The following is a 15660-nucleotide window of genomic DNA, read 5'->3' as shown; positions in this document are numbered from 1 at the left end:
CGACCCCCCCTCTGATTACCGACCCCCTGCCGTACTCTCCCCTCAAACCTTTGCTTTTGGACTGCTGTCTTCTCCAGATGGGAGCAATCAGCTCCGTCTCAGACCGTTTTTACAAGAACTTGAGACTTTCCCCTCCTAAATTCTTCTCTTTATTGGTTAGCATGCCCACATGGACGCTCAACACAAGTAGCTTCAATAAAACCCTGCCTCCTACCGACAATAAAATCTGGACACCATTGTTTAAATTCTCTTTTTTTCATTTAATAATGAAGTCAAACTTTCACACAGTAGATTGGGATTGTGTTTGAAGCTTTTCTGGAAATGAACCAGCTCTTTGAGAATCTGCATTCTCTGTATTTTGATCACTTTTGCTGACCTCCAGACTCTTCGTTACCTCCTTTCTTTCCGTATTATAACCTGAATTGTGTGTTAAACTTTGAAACGTTTGAGTGAGGTTATCTTCTGTTAGCGATCCAAGGAGGTTTTGTTTGTCTTGGACGCACAGACACACACTCTACAAAGCTATAAAATGACTTTGTTCCCCTCGGCCGGTGAGAGCTGCTTGTAAAACTTACTGAAGAATGCGTTGCTCCTGTAGCTCTGGATGGATCGGTGGCTGGTTTTACTCTCACGTCAAGTATCCACTGTGGGTGCAGAAAAGGCTAATGCTGTTTTCATAGTCTACTAATAAGTTGCATGTTCAGAAGGAAGCATCTATTATGTGATGATTAACATCTGTCCCTTTTTATTCACCAAGTTTGGTTGCTGGCGCTGAAGGTCTTTCCTTTCTCTGAGCTCTTAAATCAATCTGTTCTTCGGGGTCCATTGTGCTTTAGTTTCATCCCTCTTTCAGTCTTTCCACTGTGTTTACGAGCTGTGTAGTTAGCTCTTTTATTGTAGTGTGTGATTTGTCATTTTGCTTGGATGACAGCTCTGGTAATGGACCTACCTTCGATCTGTTGTTCAGTAACAAACTCACACATTCTCCTCTCAATCTCTTGGAGTTGGCTTCTTAGAGGGCCACAATACGATTTTCTCTGTCACCATTTTTAAGAACGTCTTTTTGGGCTCACAGTCCTCCGACATTACGATCTGTGACACCATATTTCTGTTTGCCTGACCGTTGTTTTAGTCTCTGCAGCATCACATCTCCCCCTCCATTGTTGAATATCTTGATCTACTTTGGAGCCCCTTAGTTCAGGATGATCACTGTGTCTCTCCGTCTTTCATCCCCTTGGTGCTGTAGTTGTGAGTGATAGCTGCCTCTGTCATGAAGGGAACACTATCTTTACAGATAAATGGCCTTGTCCAATGTTGTGAAAGAAAATCAACATTTAACTACCACCGCTGAAATATAAGATAGTCCCACTTTGATCAGATGTATTAAGAGGAGGAAACCCGTCTCCTACTCGGGTCAGTACGATTGTTCTTTATCGCAGTGAATCTCAACCTTGGGGTCCCAACTCTAATGGAGGTCGGAAGATAATTCTTATGAACATTATAAAATCAGGAATTAAATAATATATTTCTGGCTGGGAGTTGAACTAGTGACTGCTAATATATCAGAATAGTTACATTTTGCAAAATATGGTTATCTGTATCTTTCTGAAAATGAGATATGAAGATATATTTAACCCTAGTCTTTGTCTAGTAGAGTTAAGTTGGCTTGAATCTGTAAGCACAAGGAAGCAGCTGACATTCTCTTGCTATTCCACATTTGGTTCTACTTTGATTATCAGAATGTAAACATGTAAACAAAAGTTTAAAGAGAAAGCTGTGTGAAGGATTTATCTGTTTTTCTGCAGAGCATGCTGCAATAATGTCGTCATGGTCACCTTGTAAGATTCACACCACTAAAATAATGTGTCAGAGTCTAAATCTGCTTCTCATTTTGCCCTCAAAAGTTCAAGAATGCATCACAGCTTTAAGTCAAAATATTGCACCAATGAAACAGCCAGTAAACAGCCGATGAATGGGCTGAAACTGAAGAAGGGTAACGTCCACCAGAGTGAAAGTTCTTGGTTAGTTTCCAGAGAGCAGCTCTGTTTGGCAGACAGCTATTATCCCCCTCCTCTCCTCTCTCTCTCTCTCTCTCTCTCTCTCTCTGTCTTTCTCTAAATCAATTCATTCGATGAAGGCCCCTTTCCAAGCCCAATTACCAGTAACCATGGAGTCCTGATGAAACTGGACTGACGACACAAATGTTTCCTGAGAGCATAAAGGGTCTTTCATTCAGCTGATATCCCGGTTTGTATTGAGAGGCTGATCAGCGTGTGAGCACAGTCTGCCAGGGTTATGATGTAAACTGAAACATGTTGACGGTACAGTCTGAAGAGATGCTCCTGTCTCTCTCTTCTTGCATCATTGAAGATGCCGCAGGGATGTCATCATGCTTCTTGTTTTGTTGTTGGTTGCTGGAGTTGACATCATTTTCTTGACATGAAGATCCTCCCTCGGGTGAAACAAAGATATGTTATTGAGAAAATTATTGGGAACATGACAGAAATATGACATCCATCCAGGATCAGTGTCTATGCAGATGATGCTCTGTTTTGTGAGTGGGTGTTTTGTTTAATTTGTGAGGACCTCTCTTGTCCACTGAACACACATAATTACATTCAAGAGTTTAAAATGGGGTTTAAAGCAACTGGCAAGTAATTGGGAAGGTGCGAAAAACTGCAGCTCCCAGAGTGTCCACTTGGGGCTGGCCCAAAAGCCAAGAAATCTCCTTCCGGGCCCATTCTTAGAGCAGAATTTAACATTTTCACCACCTTTAAACAACAACAACAAACCTCTTTGCTAATTTCTTTATTCCTAAAAATGTACACAGGTAAATCTTTATCATACCTCATCTGTTGTGATTAGATCACGGCTACGGGTTACGCACAATTGGCATGATTAGGTGTGGCCGAGTTGACTGACAGGTGGACAGGCTGTCACCATTTACCAGGAGACTGAAGGCCCACCTCAACTCCACCTCTTTGCCTGTTTCTAGGTTGTTGACCGTGATTGTTTGGGCCACAAAACGCCTCCTCAGAAACCAATGGCTGACGTCTCTGGTACCCCTTTTCCACTAAAGTTGCCCTTGTGCTGGTTCTGGGGCTAGTTCAGAGAGCCTCCTAAGAACCTTGCTTTTCCACAGACAAGGGCCACAAGAGAGCCACTTCCCGATAACCCTGCAATGAGTTGGTGCTACTCTGGAACCGTTTTTCTGGTTCAGGGTCAGGTCTTAGGTGGTCGAAACTCAAAGAATTGTTTCCAGATAAGGCACTGGCTCAGAACCAGCCCTTGAACCGATTTGGTGGAGAAAGGGTAACTGAGAATATGATCTTTTTTCAAACAATGTATAGATTAAAGGTAAAGTAAGGCTGTCTGGGTCCTGATTAGACTTGTTTCAATTCTGGTTTGGCTCTAGTTTCCAAAAAGAAGAATGCAAGACACAGCCATGTCCCATCAGAGAGTCTTTGTGGGTTTGTGAGTAAAAGATATAAAGGAGTATTGTTTACATATCCTTGTATTGCAAAGAAGAACGATGACGCTGCAGAAAAGTCTGATTTGTGTGCTTGTAAAGTAAAAAAGTCGACTCATGAAGCTTGAAAAGCAAAAAGGGAACAAAGACTTCAACTGTAATATAATTAAAATTGTGGTTTTAATAGTTACTTGTGTTTCTTGCAGCTTGGAATCGTATTAATTTGTGGTTCCATAATCTCTTCTTGCAAAAAGTCTTGTATAGTTAGTGAATGCTGCTAGCCGCTGAATGCGAGTCTACAGGCATTCTGGTCTAACACCACAGCTTCCAGACTAATTTGCCTCTGCTAATTGCTCTGACATTGACTAAACACTAGAATACCGTGTGTAACCCTACCCCCGTCTCTGTGTGTCTCCTGCAGTGTTTCAGCAGCAGGCCGTCCACAGCCCTCTGGAGCAGCAGAAGCAGAAACAGAAGTCTGGAGGAGGAGGACCGATCCCATGTCAGAACTGTGGGAAGCCCTGCAAGGGAGAGGCGCTCCGGGTCCAGAACAAACACTTCCACATCAAGTGCTTCGTCTGTAAAGGTATGAAACATGAAGTCCAGATCTCTGACCCTGACACTGCCGCTCCACATGCCACAGTTACGTAAAAGCAGCTCTGAAAACATGATATATCTGAGCCCGGTAGGAGCACACCCGAGATATTCCACTGATATTCAATGTGCACAAACATTAAAGGTGCAAAAACATCCTTAAAATAAAACATGAAGGTATAAGACACTAAATACAGCAGCGAATGCTCCTCTCAATGTTCCTCAGATACTTTAGATGTGTGTGTGTTTTATGTGTGTGTTCCTGCGGTTAGGTGTGGGGTATGTTTGTGGTGTGTTTTTTTTATGCTAACATGTGACTGTATTTATTAGGAGCGTGTGTTCGCGCCCCTCCCTGCTCAGACTCTCAGCACGAGCCTCACGTCAGGCTGCTGTTGTTGTAAACACACTCTGGTTTCTAGGCGACCAGCGGGGTCGCCAAAGTGCTGTCAGCTTCCCGGACTTTATCGCCTGTTATCACACGCTGACCGGCCGACTCCCCGTCTGCGAGTCAAACACCCCACCCTCCACTCCTCCTCGTCATACGCCATGTTGAATTCTTTGCGCAGGGGAGGACTCAGCAGAGGGTGTGCATACCCATGATGCATTAGTGATGATGTCATAAGTCAACTTCAGTGAAATCTTTGAGGATAGTCCACTTTGGACCTTTTTTTTCACAGATTTAGCGATTTTTCAGAACTTTGTTTTGATTTATCTCAAGAAACTTTCAAGTTTTAATACAAACACAAACAAGTAAATACAATCTACGGAGCATTTTATGTACTATCATATTTCAAATAAGGGCATCGATTTTATTCTTGTGGATAACTCCAGTGTTTTGAAACTCAAGCAAATAGCTTCAGCTGTATCGCTGTTTTTGCAAGCACTTCCAGAACTGTTAGTATCTTTAACAGCCAAATTCAACCGGTCTGGAAGTCCTGTGTAAGTCACCTTAAATTCACAAACAATGGTGTGAAAATATCAGTCACTCCTTCAAGCCGCTGTATATCTTGTCTTTCGATGATTGGCTTCTGTTGATTAAAGAGGTTGGACTCTTGTGGTTCTGTATCTTGCAGCTCTCAATGAAAGAGACCGTCTCGGTTCACTAATTAAACATAGTACGTTTTTTCATGAGGAGCTTTTTATGTTTGAAAGAGCAAATCGTGATGATTACCCGCCTAGAGTCACACTCATGAATTACTCATTTAATTCTTCAGATGTTAAGACATGAGAGTGGTTATGTTGCTGTAAGTGGATGCTGTGATTAAAGTGACAGGGAGCGTGTTTTCTGTGCTGAGTGAGGTTTTTTTGGAGTACTTCCTGAATAGCTTCATTAGGAAGCGTGGAGCCATCTAACTTAATGTCAGCTACTCGAGGAGTGGCGTGTTAATAACATGTAGATACCATCCACAGAGGAGTTGTGTAATGTAAGAGAGGCGCTCGGCCATTTTTCCTCTGGGTCATCAATAAGCTGAGTATTCAAACATTGCAAGAATTCTTTTAAAACAACCAGATGTGGTTTAAAGAGAATAAAACAGCCAGCTGAGTGGGGCTCAGATTTCTGTATTTAACATCAAAGAGATGAAGAGGACATGTGACTCTATCAGCAGCCAAGTCCAACACAGAGCCTTCCTTTGAGCACGCTCTGAACATCACTTGATAATAAAATCAGGTGGAATATCTTCCCCTGTTGATCTGAAGACCACAAACTTGCCTCACCTCTGACTGCTCTCTCTTTAAACTGTTAAGATTAACCTGGAAGAGACTCAAGCCCGTGAACCCCGACCACGTCTCTGTGTTGGTGCCGATTACACCCAGCTTGGGCGTTAGCCAGCATGCTAACAGAGCCAGGCCTGAAGGGAGGAACCGTGTGTAATTAACACCAAGCTGAGAGATGCAGTGGATTAATGAGAGGTAGAGTTAGCCTCTTTAACATTGGCTATCTATCAAGGTAGCTAATTGTGAACATAGACGTAGTGTTTTAGAAACATTAGGGGTATTGTTTACTGGGGTATCCGATGCAGCAGCTCCAGGGCTGAAGTAAGACGAGGGCTCCCTTTGACTTTCTGCTTAAATTGAACTGGTTGAAAGCCAATAAATGTTGGAACAAGAACAATGTAAATTTACAAAGACATACTATAACAGTACAAAAATTATATTTTTACCTTATGTGTCTTCATGTTTGGTTGAATAAAGAGTGATTTTAATGTAAAACAATGTAGAAAGACAAAACTACACAGTCAACATGAGGCATTTACTTCAAAAATAAACCTCTTTGCTCACAGTCTTTATCATTTCACTTCATGTCTAATTTAAATGCCTTTTTGCACATAACTAAAGATCTGCCAAGAGGGTTGTACAAATGTCAGGTTATAAGTCTACAAAACTATGTAAACTATTTTACAAATAAGACATCATTAATTATAGTATTTTTGCTGCGGATGTCAGACTACACAATCTTTTTCTTAGACAATCACAGACCCTTTAGTATCTGACAGATGTGATAGACTCAACAATGGTTCCCGACCAATGATCATGATCCAGGTGATGACGTTGGAAAGGAGAGGGACTGGACCAGACGACACCTAGAAATGCTAGCGACAGTTACTCACCGGGTTGTTGAATTTCGTCACTAACATTTCTCTGTTTTCAGCCTTTCGCGGCCGTCCCTCGACTAACTGTCATAAAGGCAGGGATGTTACTGCCATAGCTCCACAAACCTATCCTCTGTCTCAAAGATCCATCTTGCAGCACCAACGTATTCATTCTTTTACGGATTCGTCATTTTGCTTGTTGTGCTCTCATTGGTCAGCATCACTGATGTGTCTGAAGTCTTTGCAGGAGGAAAAATCAGGAGTGATAGACCTTCTGTCGGGAGGTCTTGAGCCATCCCAGACATGGATTTGATTTTCGTCCACTATGACTGCCTACACGGGATAAAATGATCAAACATCCTACATCCCCGATCAAGACTTCATCATACTTAAAACGGGAAGTCTGGCCTCATCATGAGTTTAATTTCACAGAAAGATGTGGTTCTCACTATTCAAAGTGGCACTCCAGTGTTTTTGTTGCTACATAGTTAAATGTGTTAAATAAAGCTGTCATCTCACAGCTGACTAAGTTTGACTGATGGCTCTGGCGTTGAACACTTTGCTCCACTCTGCAGCTCAAGGTTTCGGAGCATCTGATGCTCTAATTGCTGTTTTCTTGGCAGCTTCCGTCAACAGCGGGCTCTGTGGCGGAGGAAGTGTGTTTTATTTAGGTACCAACTGGGCCTGTCTCTGTGTATCCTGTTATGTCTGCTCCTTTGACGCCTCTAAGCTGACACTGAGACACCATCAATTCCTCCGAGCAGACAAAACGACGTGACAAAGTGACGCTGGCTGACTTTCATCTGTAGGCTGTTTTTGTTTTCACCATCACATCATCAGAGCAGCGCCTGAGTACAGAGGGGGACACTGCAATGTGAAAATATGCAGACACACCCTGATGTTGACGAGCCTTCATGAAAACTGATGGAGTAAAAGCTGCGATGATGAAAGACTTTAAGTCATTCATTGACACACAGCACGCCCTCACAAACAGAGGAGTGGTATGTTTTATTGAACTTCACGCTTTAATTCATGATGGAGGTTTAGTCTGCTGAGCTACAATGCTTCTTCTTTGAGAGATTGTTCATCTCTTTCTGGAGACAAACTTTGACCAGACTTAAAGTCTCCAAAAACTTGCAAGTGGAACTATAAACTGGACATTTAGATTTCTGAGTAGTTTAACCTTCTGTTTTTGTAGTGTGGCTTGTATTCTGAAGATAAAAAGTAGACCAAGCCACATTGATGTCACCACTGCCACCCAAAGTTTGGTGTTATGTCTATTTCTGGGAGTGAGGACTGGCCATATTATCCACTAAAGGAGCTCAGAAAGATACAAAACTATCATTTCAGACCAGAAAATAATCAGGAAAATGTTAGTGAAGGTAATAAACCAAGTGAGAAGCTTATTTTTTCAGCCAAGGAAGAAGCCCCTTGGTGGTTATCATAGGAAATGCAGGTTTTAGGGCCCGTGTCCATTAATGCTGAGCACTAATATTTCAGGGTAACAAAAGTTGTTCCTTTACATACAGAAAAAAAAACCCTGCTGTTTTTGCGCCTCAGATGCTAAGCATTGAAACCTGTTAACATCACTGGCTTTGCACAGGAACAGTTAGCGTTCAATGACATCAGTGGAGAATGGTCCTTATGCTCTTCTGAAGTCCACGTGGACCTCTTTTGCACTGTCTTTATAGTAGTTAGTCAACATTTCTGCTTACATTTAATATTATTGCTGATTAATTTTAATCCCAGGTCAACTGAGATTATTGAGAAAGACTACGTTTGAACTTCAGGAGTGTTAGAATACTGCTGACACAGCAACGTCGATTCAAGGTCCCTTTACTCTCTACTTCACATTACTTTCTCAACCTTTAAGTCCAACCTTTGACTTATAATGATTCTGCAAAGACTTAGATTGAGGTTATTTTTAGTTTATTTGCATCAATCAGTCTTTATTTGAATAGCGCCAAATCACAACAAATGTTATCTGAAGACTCTTTCCAAAAAGAGCAGGTCTAGACCGTACTCTATGTTCTATTATTAACAAAGACTTCCTTTAACAGGCAGAAACCTCCAGCAGGACCAGACTCATGTAAGACAGACATCTGCTGAGACCGTGTTGGAAAGAGGGATAGAGGAGATGAAGCGCGAGAGAGATGATAGTGGTGAGACGGATAGTAGTAGTTGTAGCAGCTGGAGTCTGGCACGTCCACAAGAGCAGGCCGTCTACGGCAGAGATCCAGAGGAACCTACGAGACAAGGGAGCTCAGGGACTCCAGAAAGGTCTACGGTTAGTAACTTTAATGGGACAGGAAGAGTTACTGTAAGTGACTCAGTCTGATCTCATCTTAATCCACCATGAGCAGAGCACTTTGCAGCATTTAGCGAGTTATAGCGGCAAGGACAAACTTCCTTTAACAGGCAGAAACCTGTTAGACACACATCTGCTGAGGCCGACATCCAACGTGTGTCCATCTAAGATATTCTCCCCCTGGATGACATCCTGGTTGGAGACTTCACAGGGTCTTCTTCAGTTTGGTCAGACTTTAAGAGTTCTCAGAATAATCTAAACTGACTTGATATAATTGTAAATTAATCTGGTCCAAAGTGACCTTTAGTGAACTCATGTGGATGTAGAGGAGTGCAGACAACTCAGCCAAAGATAGTGAAAGTAGAAGGAACCAGGAATCGTCAGTAAACTGAATGTTTTACTGATGTTTACAGTGAGTGGTGTGAAATCACAGCTCTGACTCCAGCTCTTGCAAACAGTCCGTCTGCCTTTCAGGTTTTTGGCAGATTTATGGATTACATTGTTTTTGCAGCCTGAGTGCGTTTCTTCCTGGAAGTTATCTAAATAAATAGACGCTGCTGGCCACATGTTGAAGCCCTGGCGCTGGGATCAGCGGCTTTAGAATAGCAGATGGTTGTGATGTTCTCACTTGGGTGTTGGCTATTGGATTGTCCCGTTCTTGGAAGCAGGCTCACCAGAACAGAGCCAGGAGGGAGGGAGAGAGTGTGTGTGTGTGTGTGTGTGTGTGTGTGTGTGTGTGTGTGTGTGTGTGTGTGTGTGTGTGTGTGTGTGTGTGTGTGTGTGTGTGTGTGTGTGTGTGTGAGTTCGTCATTAGCCCAGGGGTGCTTAAACTCTAAATCGAGGAAATATGGGGAAAGAAACAGAGTGCTCACTTTGAGGGAGTTAATGGACAGATTGAGCCAAATTCCAATCTCTGCATATCTGTGGAGGATTTTCCTGCGTTAGGGTCATGGACATCGTCCATTTTTAACTTTTGTCTCTATCTTTGGAGTAAAGTTTTTAACCCTGTGGAGCTTTGAGGTGCTCTGCCTATAGGTATCACAAGTGTACTTGCAATACAACCTTCTATTCATGATCTAGGACGATTTAGTAGCTGTTTTTGGATAAATTAAATATGATCGACCAGGGTTTCAAACATTGGACCTAATTTATAATATCTTGGAGCATTAAGTCAAAAGTTTTAGAATTGTTTCAGCCTGCAGATATGAATAAAAGGCTGTTAAAGCTACACATGTGGCTTAAACATCTCTGAATCATCCCCCAATCCAGACCCCTGTCAGGATGAATTGTAGAGGCAAGTGTAATTCTTAAAGGGCCATGATCATCAAACATTGCAAGCTAGCTAGCTCGGTTATACAACACAAAACTGGTAATGCTTCTTCGGGTTGTTGTTAGTCAACTTAGGGAAAAGACAAATACTACATCTCCATGTTTTTAAAATAATTTTGAAAGTTATGAAGTTACCAGCAAATACCAGCGTAGCAGCACAAACAATCGTATGACTCCTGATTCGTTTGAGCTAACGTCTATTTATAGATTCTGCATTTTTACGAATATACAGTATCTGAAGATTTCAGACCCATTCATTGCAAGTAAATCCCAGTGAAGTTGGTTTATGTTTTGGGCTCATCTAGAGTTAGCTAGATTGTGTAACAGGGTATTAACAGTGAAGCTGAGACTCACCAGAGGCTGATGAATTGATGCTTTTAGTAGGTGTACTGAACCAAGAAATCAAGGTGTTTACTTTACAGACATACCATTTAGTTTGCTTTTTCCGGATATCGTTTTTTAAAGTCAGACACAGATCTGTGTCGGGTCTGTCTCTGATCCGCTGCGGTCCGGCTCTGTGCTCTCTCGTCCATCAACACACACCAGCAGCGTTTTCAGAATGCAGCACGGAGCAGGACCGCTGGACAGCTGGAGTCATGTGACCAAGGTTTTAATTACTGAATCAAGGATTCTCCTCCTCCTCTCCTCATCCGTTTTGTCTTTATGGTCCTCTGAAACCCTCTGACCTGTTGACTCCAGGCCTGGCTCCGCTCATCATGACGGTTTGTTGTTGTAGTTAAGTGAAATACGATCTGGTGATAACACAGAGTGTTTCATTTTGAAAATTAACGGTATGTTTTCATTTTGTTGTGGTGCCTGACTTCCTGTCCCGCTCCATCAGCTCTGTTGAGATTGATGCGCTCCAACCTGCAGGATCTGAGACGTAACGGAGCGGATCCAGTGGAAGTTGACACATTAACTAGAATAGAAACCTATCAGATCCGGTGCCGTGACAGATCAGGGACAAACCAGAAACGGATCTGGGGGGAGCTGGCCACAAGGCTGTTTGCTGGCTACACCAAAAATGCTCAACACGTTTGCCTTTGTCCCCAGAGAAGCATATTGTCCTCAGACACTTGATAGGTTCCATGTCGGGCTACAGGAGACCAAAACAAAGTCACTTTCAGAGATTTTCAGGCCACATCTTCAAATCCAGGAGAGTTGAAGAGTCTACCATGCTGTCATTTTTGTCCTATCATTATAAGATGGTTCTTTAATTTAACTTCGCTGTTTACAACCTGACTCAGGCTCGCCTGTAATAAAAATAAACACAGTTGAATAAAGTCAAACATAAGATGCAGTGTAGCCTGTTATTCAGATGATAGACAGACCTCCCTCACTGCTTCATTAGACGCCTGCTGGAGGCCAGAGCTGAAGGAGTCCGGACCTCTGTGACTCTCACCCATCAGGAGGATCATCCTTGAAGTTCTCTTCAATCCATCGCTGTTCAGATCAATACCAGCAGGCTTTAAACCCTCAAGGTCACGGACACATACGTCGACTCATTGTAAAACATGAGGTGAAGCCAAGGTCCCACATTCACCGCATAAAGCACATAGCACATGTATATTTAACTCTGCTCACGTCCACACACAAACCCACACGCACATGCACTGTGGATGTCATTGTGAAACATGAGGCAGAGTCGAGGTCACACACACGGCCGGACACAGAACATATATTTCATATGACGGAGAGAGGTGGCTGTAAATAATATTTGTGAGGTGTAGTTTATTAGAAAGACTCATTTTCCCATTTTTCTTTTTTGAAATCTTTGCTCGGGTAACCTACTTTTTAAAATCACACCAAAGAAAGTCCTCAGATTCTCAGAGCTGTCTCAAACCAAACAGTGTCTTAGAGCCAAATTTAAACGGGATAATTTATACTGAAAGCTCCTCTAATCTTCTTTAGTTTGTACTCCTAATGTGCCAAAAGATACAAAGCTAAAATACGTTGGTCTTCCAATATTATGCAGTGTTGGAGTTATCAGACTGTTGCCTTCTTAAACGTTAACAGTAGGGTCTCGTAACTCCTTGGTTCTCACTGGACGGTATTTTTAAGATCCAAAGGATCAAATCTGACACGGACAGAAGCTGACCCTGCACTGATCACGTCCATCACAGCTCCCTTCACGTGCAGCAGATACAGCAGCACACCTGGAGCATGAAAAAAATTCCTCATCCCGCTAGAATAAGTTTAATTCATGAATGGGGTTGTGTGTGAATAAAAGTATGAATAAGAGATTCTGCATCTACTGAGCGTCAGGAAGCAAAGAAGACTTGGGTTAGGCTCGCCATTCAGCAAGGACTCAACAAATAATTGATAATAATTGAAACACGGGAAACCACATACACACACTCTATCAGCACACACTGTAATGCAGCAGTTTAGAAGATATTAAGATTGCGATTTGTGCCAATTTAAGGACATGACTGACTTGACTGACAGGCGGAAACACTATAGCTGTTGGTAAGGAGGCTCAAAGCCCTCCTCTTCACCTCACACTAACTTGACAGCAGTTAGGTTGAGTTTAGCATTTCCAATAAGGCCCTCGCCGACGATTGACTTCAAAGCAGGCACAGATGGGTGACATCATGGATACTGCTTCCATTATTTATACAGTCTATGGCAGAGACACAAAAAGGCCTAGCTAGAAAAAGGTCAAAGTAATATCTATCCGTCATGGTTTCATTCTTCCTGTAATAAAAATATCTAATAGTAGTCTCAGATGGAAGTTGGTAGTGATTTGTTAGAAGTCTTTCTTTGCTGTGGCACTGGGCTCCTGCCCTGTATTTGGTACTGAAAATTTAGCAACAGGTGCATCTATGTGGGATCTTTTCCAGCATCTTTCTCAAGTTGAATCCACTTCAAGTATTTGCTGATTGTTCAGACTTTACACCACTGACATAGTTTCAAAATAAGTGACAAAGGAAGTCTTAAGTAGGTGTAACGTCTTCTGTGAATTAGCGATGATCATGGCACATCACTTTAAAGATGGGATATCTTGGAGGACGAAGAGGAACACCATCTAACAGTGTTAGTTACGATAACATCACTCCCGTCTCGTCCAAACCTCTGACTCCACTCCGTTTATCCCTTGGACTTTGTTTTTACACGACCAACACAGATGCACCATCTTTTATTTAGAATTCACAACAGGGCAGATTTGTTGCGCATCCATTCAAGCATGTAACTCCCTGGGTTCCTCTCCGTGTTGAGTGGAAGTAAAAGAAGATCAGACTTGACTCTGGGATCCTGCGGTGCGGAGGAAGCAGATTCAACAGCGCACTGAACTCCTCGGAGAGCGTTCCGAGTACATTCACGTTATGTAAGTGTGTTCACAGTACGCAAGATAAGCCCTCAATGATGGTAGTAATCAGCTTCCTGTGAAGTAATCTGCCCCTCAGCCTTGGAAAATGTTGTAATCAAGTTCCTACTACAGGGTAACCTTTAGACTTTCTTTATATTGGCAGCCTGAGACGCTCATACTCGTGTTAGCGCTCTTATTTTGTAGAAAAAGACTTAAAGTGATGCTTTATTATTTAGGATTACCCTGCTTCTGAGGTTACATCTCTCTGCTCCTGGGTCGAGTTGTTGCAGATCATCAGAAGTTTTACAGCTGACTGAAAACCAAAGAAAACACACAACAACATATTTACACACATACGTCAGAAAACCACACACCCAGAGTTCAGAAGGTCAAACTCCCCCGTGTTCCTGGAAGTTTTATCGTCATGCAGGCTTGTGTGTTCTCCTCAGCTGAGTCTCAGGACAACGTGACTAATTAGCTGCATCATGACCTCATCCACCGACCGAAGACCCCAATGGAGAGTAACACACACACACACACCCTCTGCTGCCATGGAGACAGGATGGTTTCAAAATGATGAAATCTGTTTGAGCATAACAGTCCGTTGAAGAGTTCGTATGGGTCAAGGCTGATCCTGAGACTTTCCATCTGTAGTGCATCGCGGATACAAGCGTCTGTTGTTTCGACATTCACTTATTGTACCTCCCTCCTGGACCGGCGAGCATCTGCAGACCCAGATCTATCAGAGCTCCACCCGCAGATATAAACAAAGACTGAACAGTGTCCTTTATGCACACAGTTCAAAATAAAGTCATGTGATCCAGCAGAAGAAATATGTAAATAACAGCCTTCCTTTCTGTTATGTTAGATCCTGTCCCGTACTGTCAGTGTGTCCAGAGTTTTAAACAATTAATGAAGTGTTGCTGCTGTGTCTCGTGCATATATGTACATGTCTGTTCATTTGGAAGTCCCTTTTTTAATTACTAACTTATCTCTATCCACCCCTCTCTTTCAGCATCTCATTCTATCCTACTGCTGCCTGTCACAGCAGATCATCATGAGTCTGGTTCTGCTCGAGGTTTCTGCCTGTCTTCTCCACTCCTGCTCATGGAGGGTTACTGTTGAGTCTCTGTGAATAGTAGAACAAGGTGTAGAGTCTAGACCTGCTGAGAGAAACATTTCAGAGTCAGTGTGATGAATACTCTGAAGAAGAATGATCTGAAGCTGCAGTCTGTTGTTGAGCTACTTTTTCTGTCGGAGCACATTAGAAGTGAACGTTCCCCCGGCTCACAGACACACACATCTGTCTCTGCTACATCTAATCAACCTCTCCCTGCTTTTTAACACGAACCACACCGATGAGGAATTAAGGAATGAGGGAAGGAAGGATGATGGCATCAAGAAAAAGACACAGAAATGAAAGTGAAGGAGCATATTTCTTCTTGCATGAAGACCTTCAGTGTTTGATATAAATTAGAGGTTAGTTCATCAGTAACTTTCCTCTGCTCTGTCTGCACCCTGCGACTTTACTGCAGATGGAAGAATAATGGGAAATGCTTGGGTTTGCTGCTACTGTTAAAAGGGCGTAATGCTTTCTGGTAGCGTTAGCTCCATAAATGATGAATGGACTCATATAGTCTCTGCTGCTGAGCTGCTTAAGCAACTGAGTTATACTACAGTAAGAAGGGGAGTCTGAGAGCCAGCTGGCAGCTCAGGTATTAATATAACAGGATTGTAAAAGGAGCTGAGAGGAAGAGGCACTCAAACATTTGGGCGAGGATTTCTGTCTCCATCTCCTGCATCTCCGAATTGCTCTCTGAGAAACAGAGCTGTTTACTTTGACTGAGTGAAGTCTCATGTCATCTAAACAAGTCCAGACAGTTAAAGTTAGTCCCATTGATTCAAGATGGTTACAAGTATCAAGACTGTCGATATCTGAAGTCAAGGCTTAGACCCTTTATGCGGCGTTCACACCAAACGCCAATAAAAACATTTGCTCCAGTGAATTACATGTAAAGATGTATGTAGACACAAGTTGGGGGGCAGCGCACATGAAATC

At 42.6% G+C, this 15660-nt stretch overlaps 1 protein-coding gene across 5 annotated transcripts in view; it reads left to right on the top strand.

Moving 5' to 3' along the window:
- The window catches only part of ablim2 (actin binding LIM protein family, member 2), a 111342-nt gene that overhangs the window by 40883 nt on the left and 54799 nt on the right, over positions 1-15660 (top strand). For all 5 annotated transcript variants that reach the window (XM_034677035.1, XM_034677038.1, XM_034677036.1 and 2 more), the window contains one exon: positions 3891-4055. In XM_034677035.1, the coding sequence (XP_034532926.1) occupies positions 3891-4055 (165 nt within the window). The remainder of the gene's footprint in view (positions 1-3890; positions 4056-15660) is intronic.

Source organism: Notolabrus celidotus, chromosome 23, assembly GCF_009762535.1.
Source record: "Notolabrus celidotus isolate fNotCel1 chromosome 23, fNotCel1.pri, whole genome shotgun sequence".
NCBI classification, from domain to species: domain Eukaryota; kingdom Metazoa; phylum Chordata; class Actinopteri; order Labriformes; family Labridae; genus Notolabrus; species Notolabrus celidotus.
This window is presented reverse-complemented; position numbering and strand designations above follow the sequence as displayed.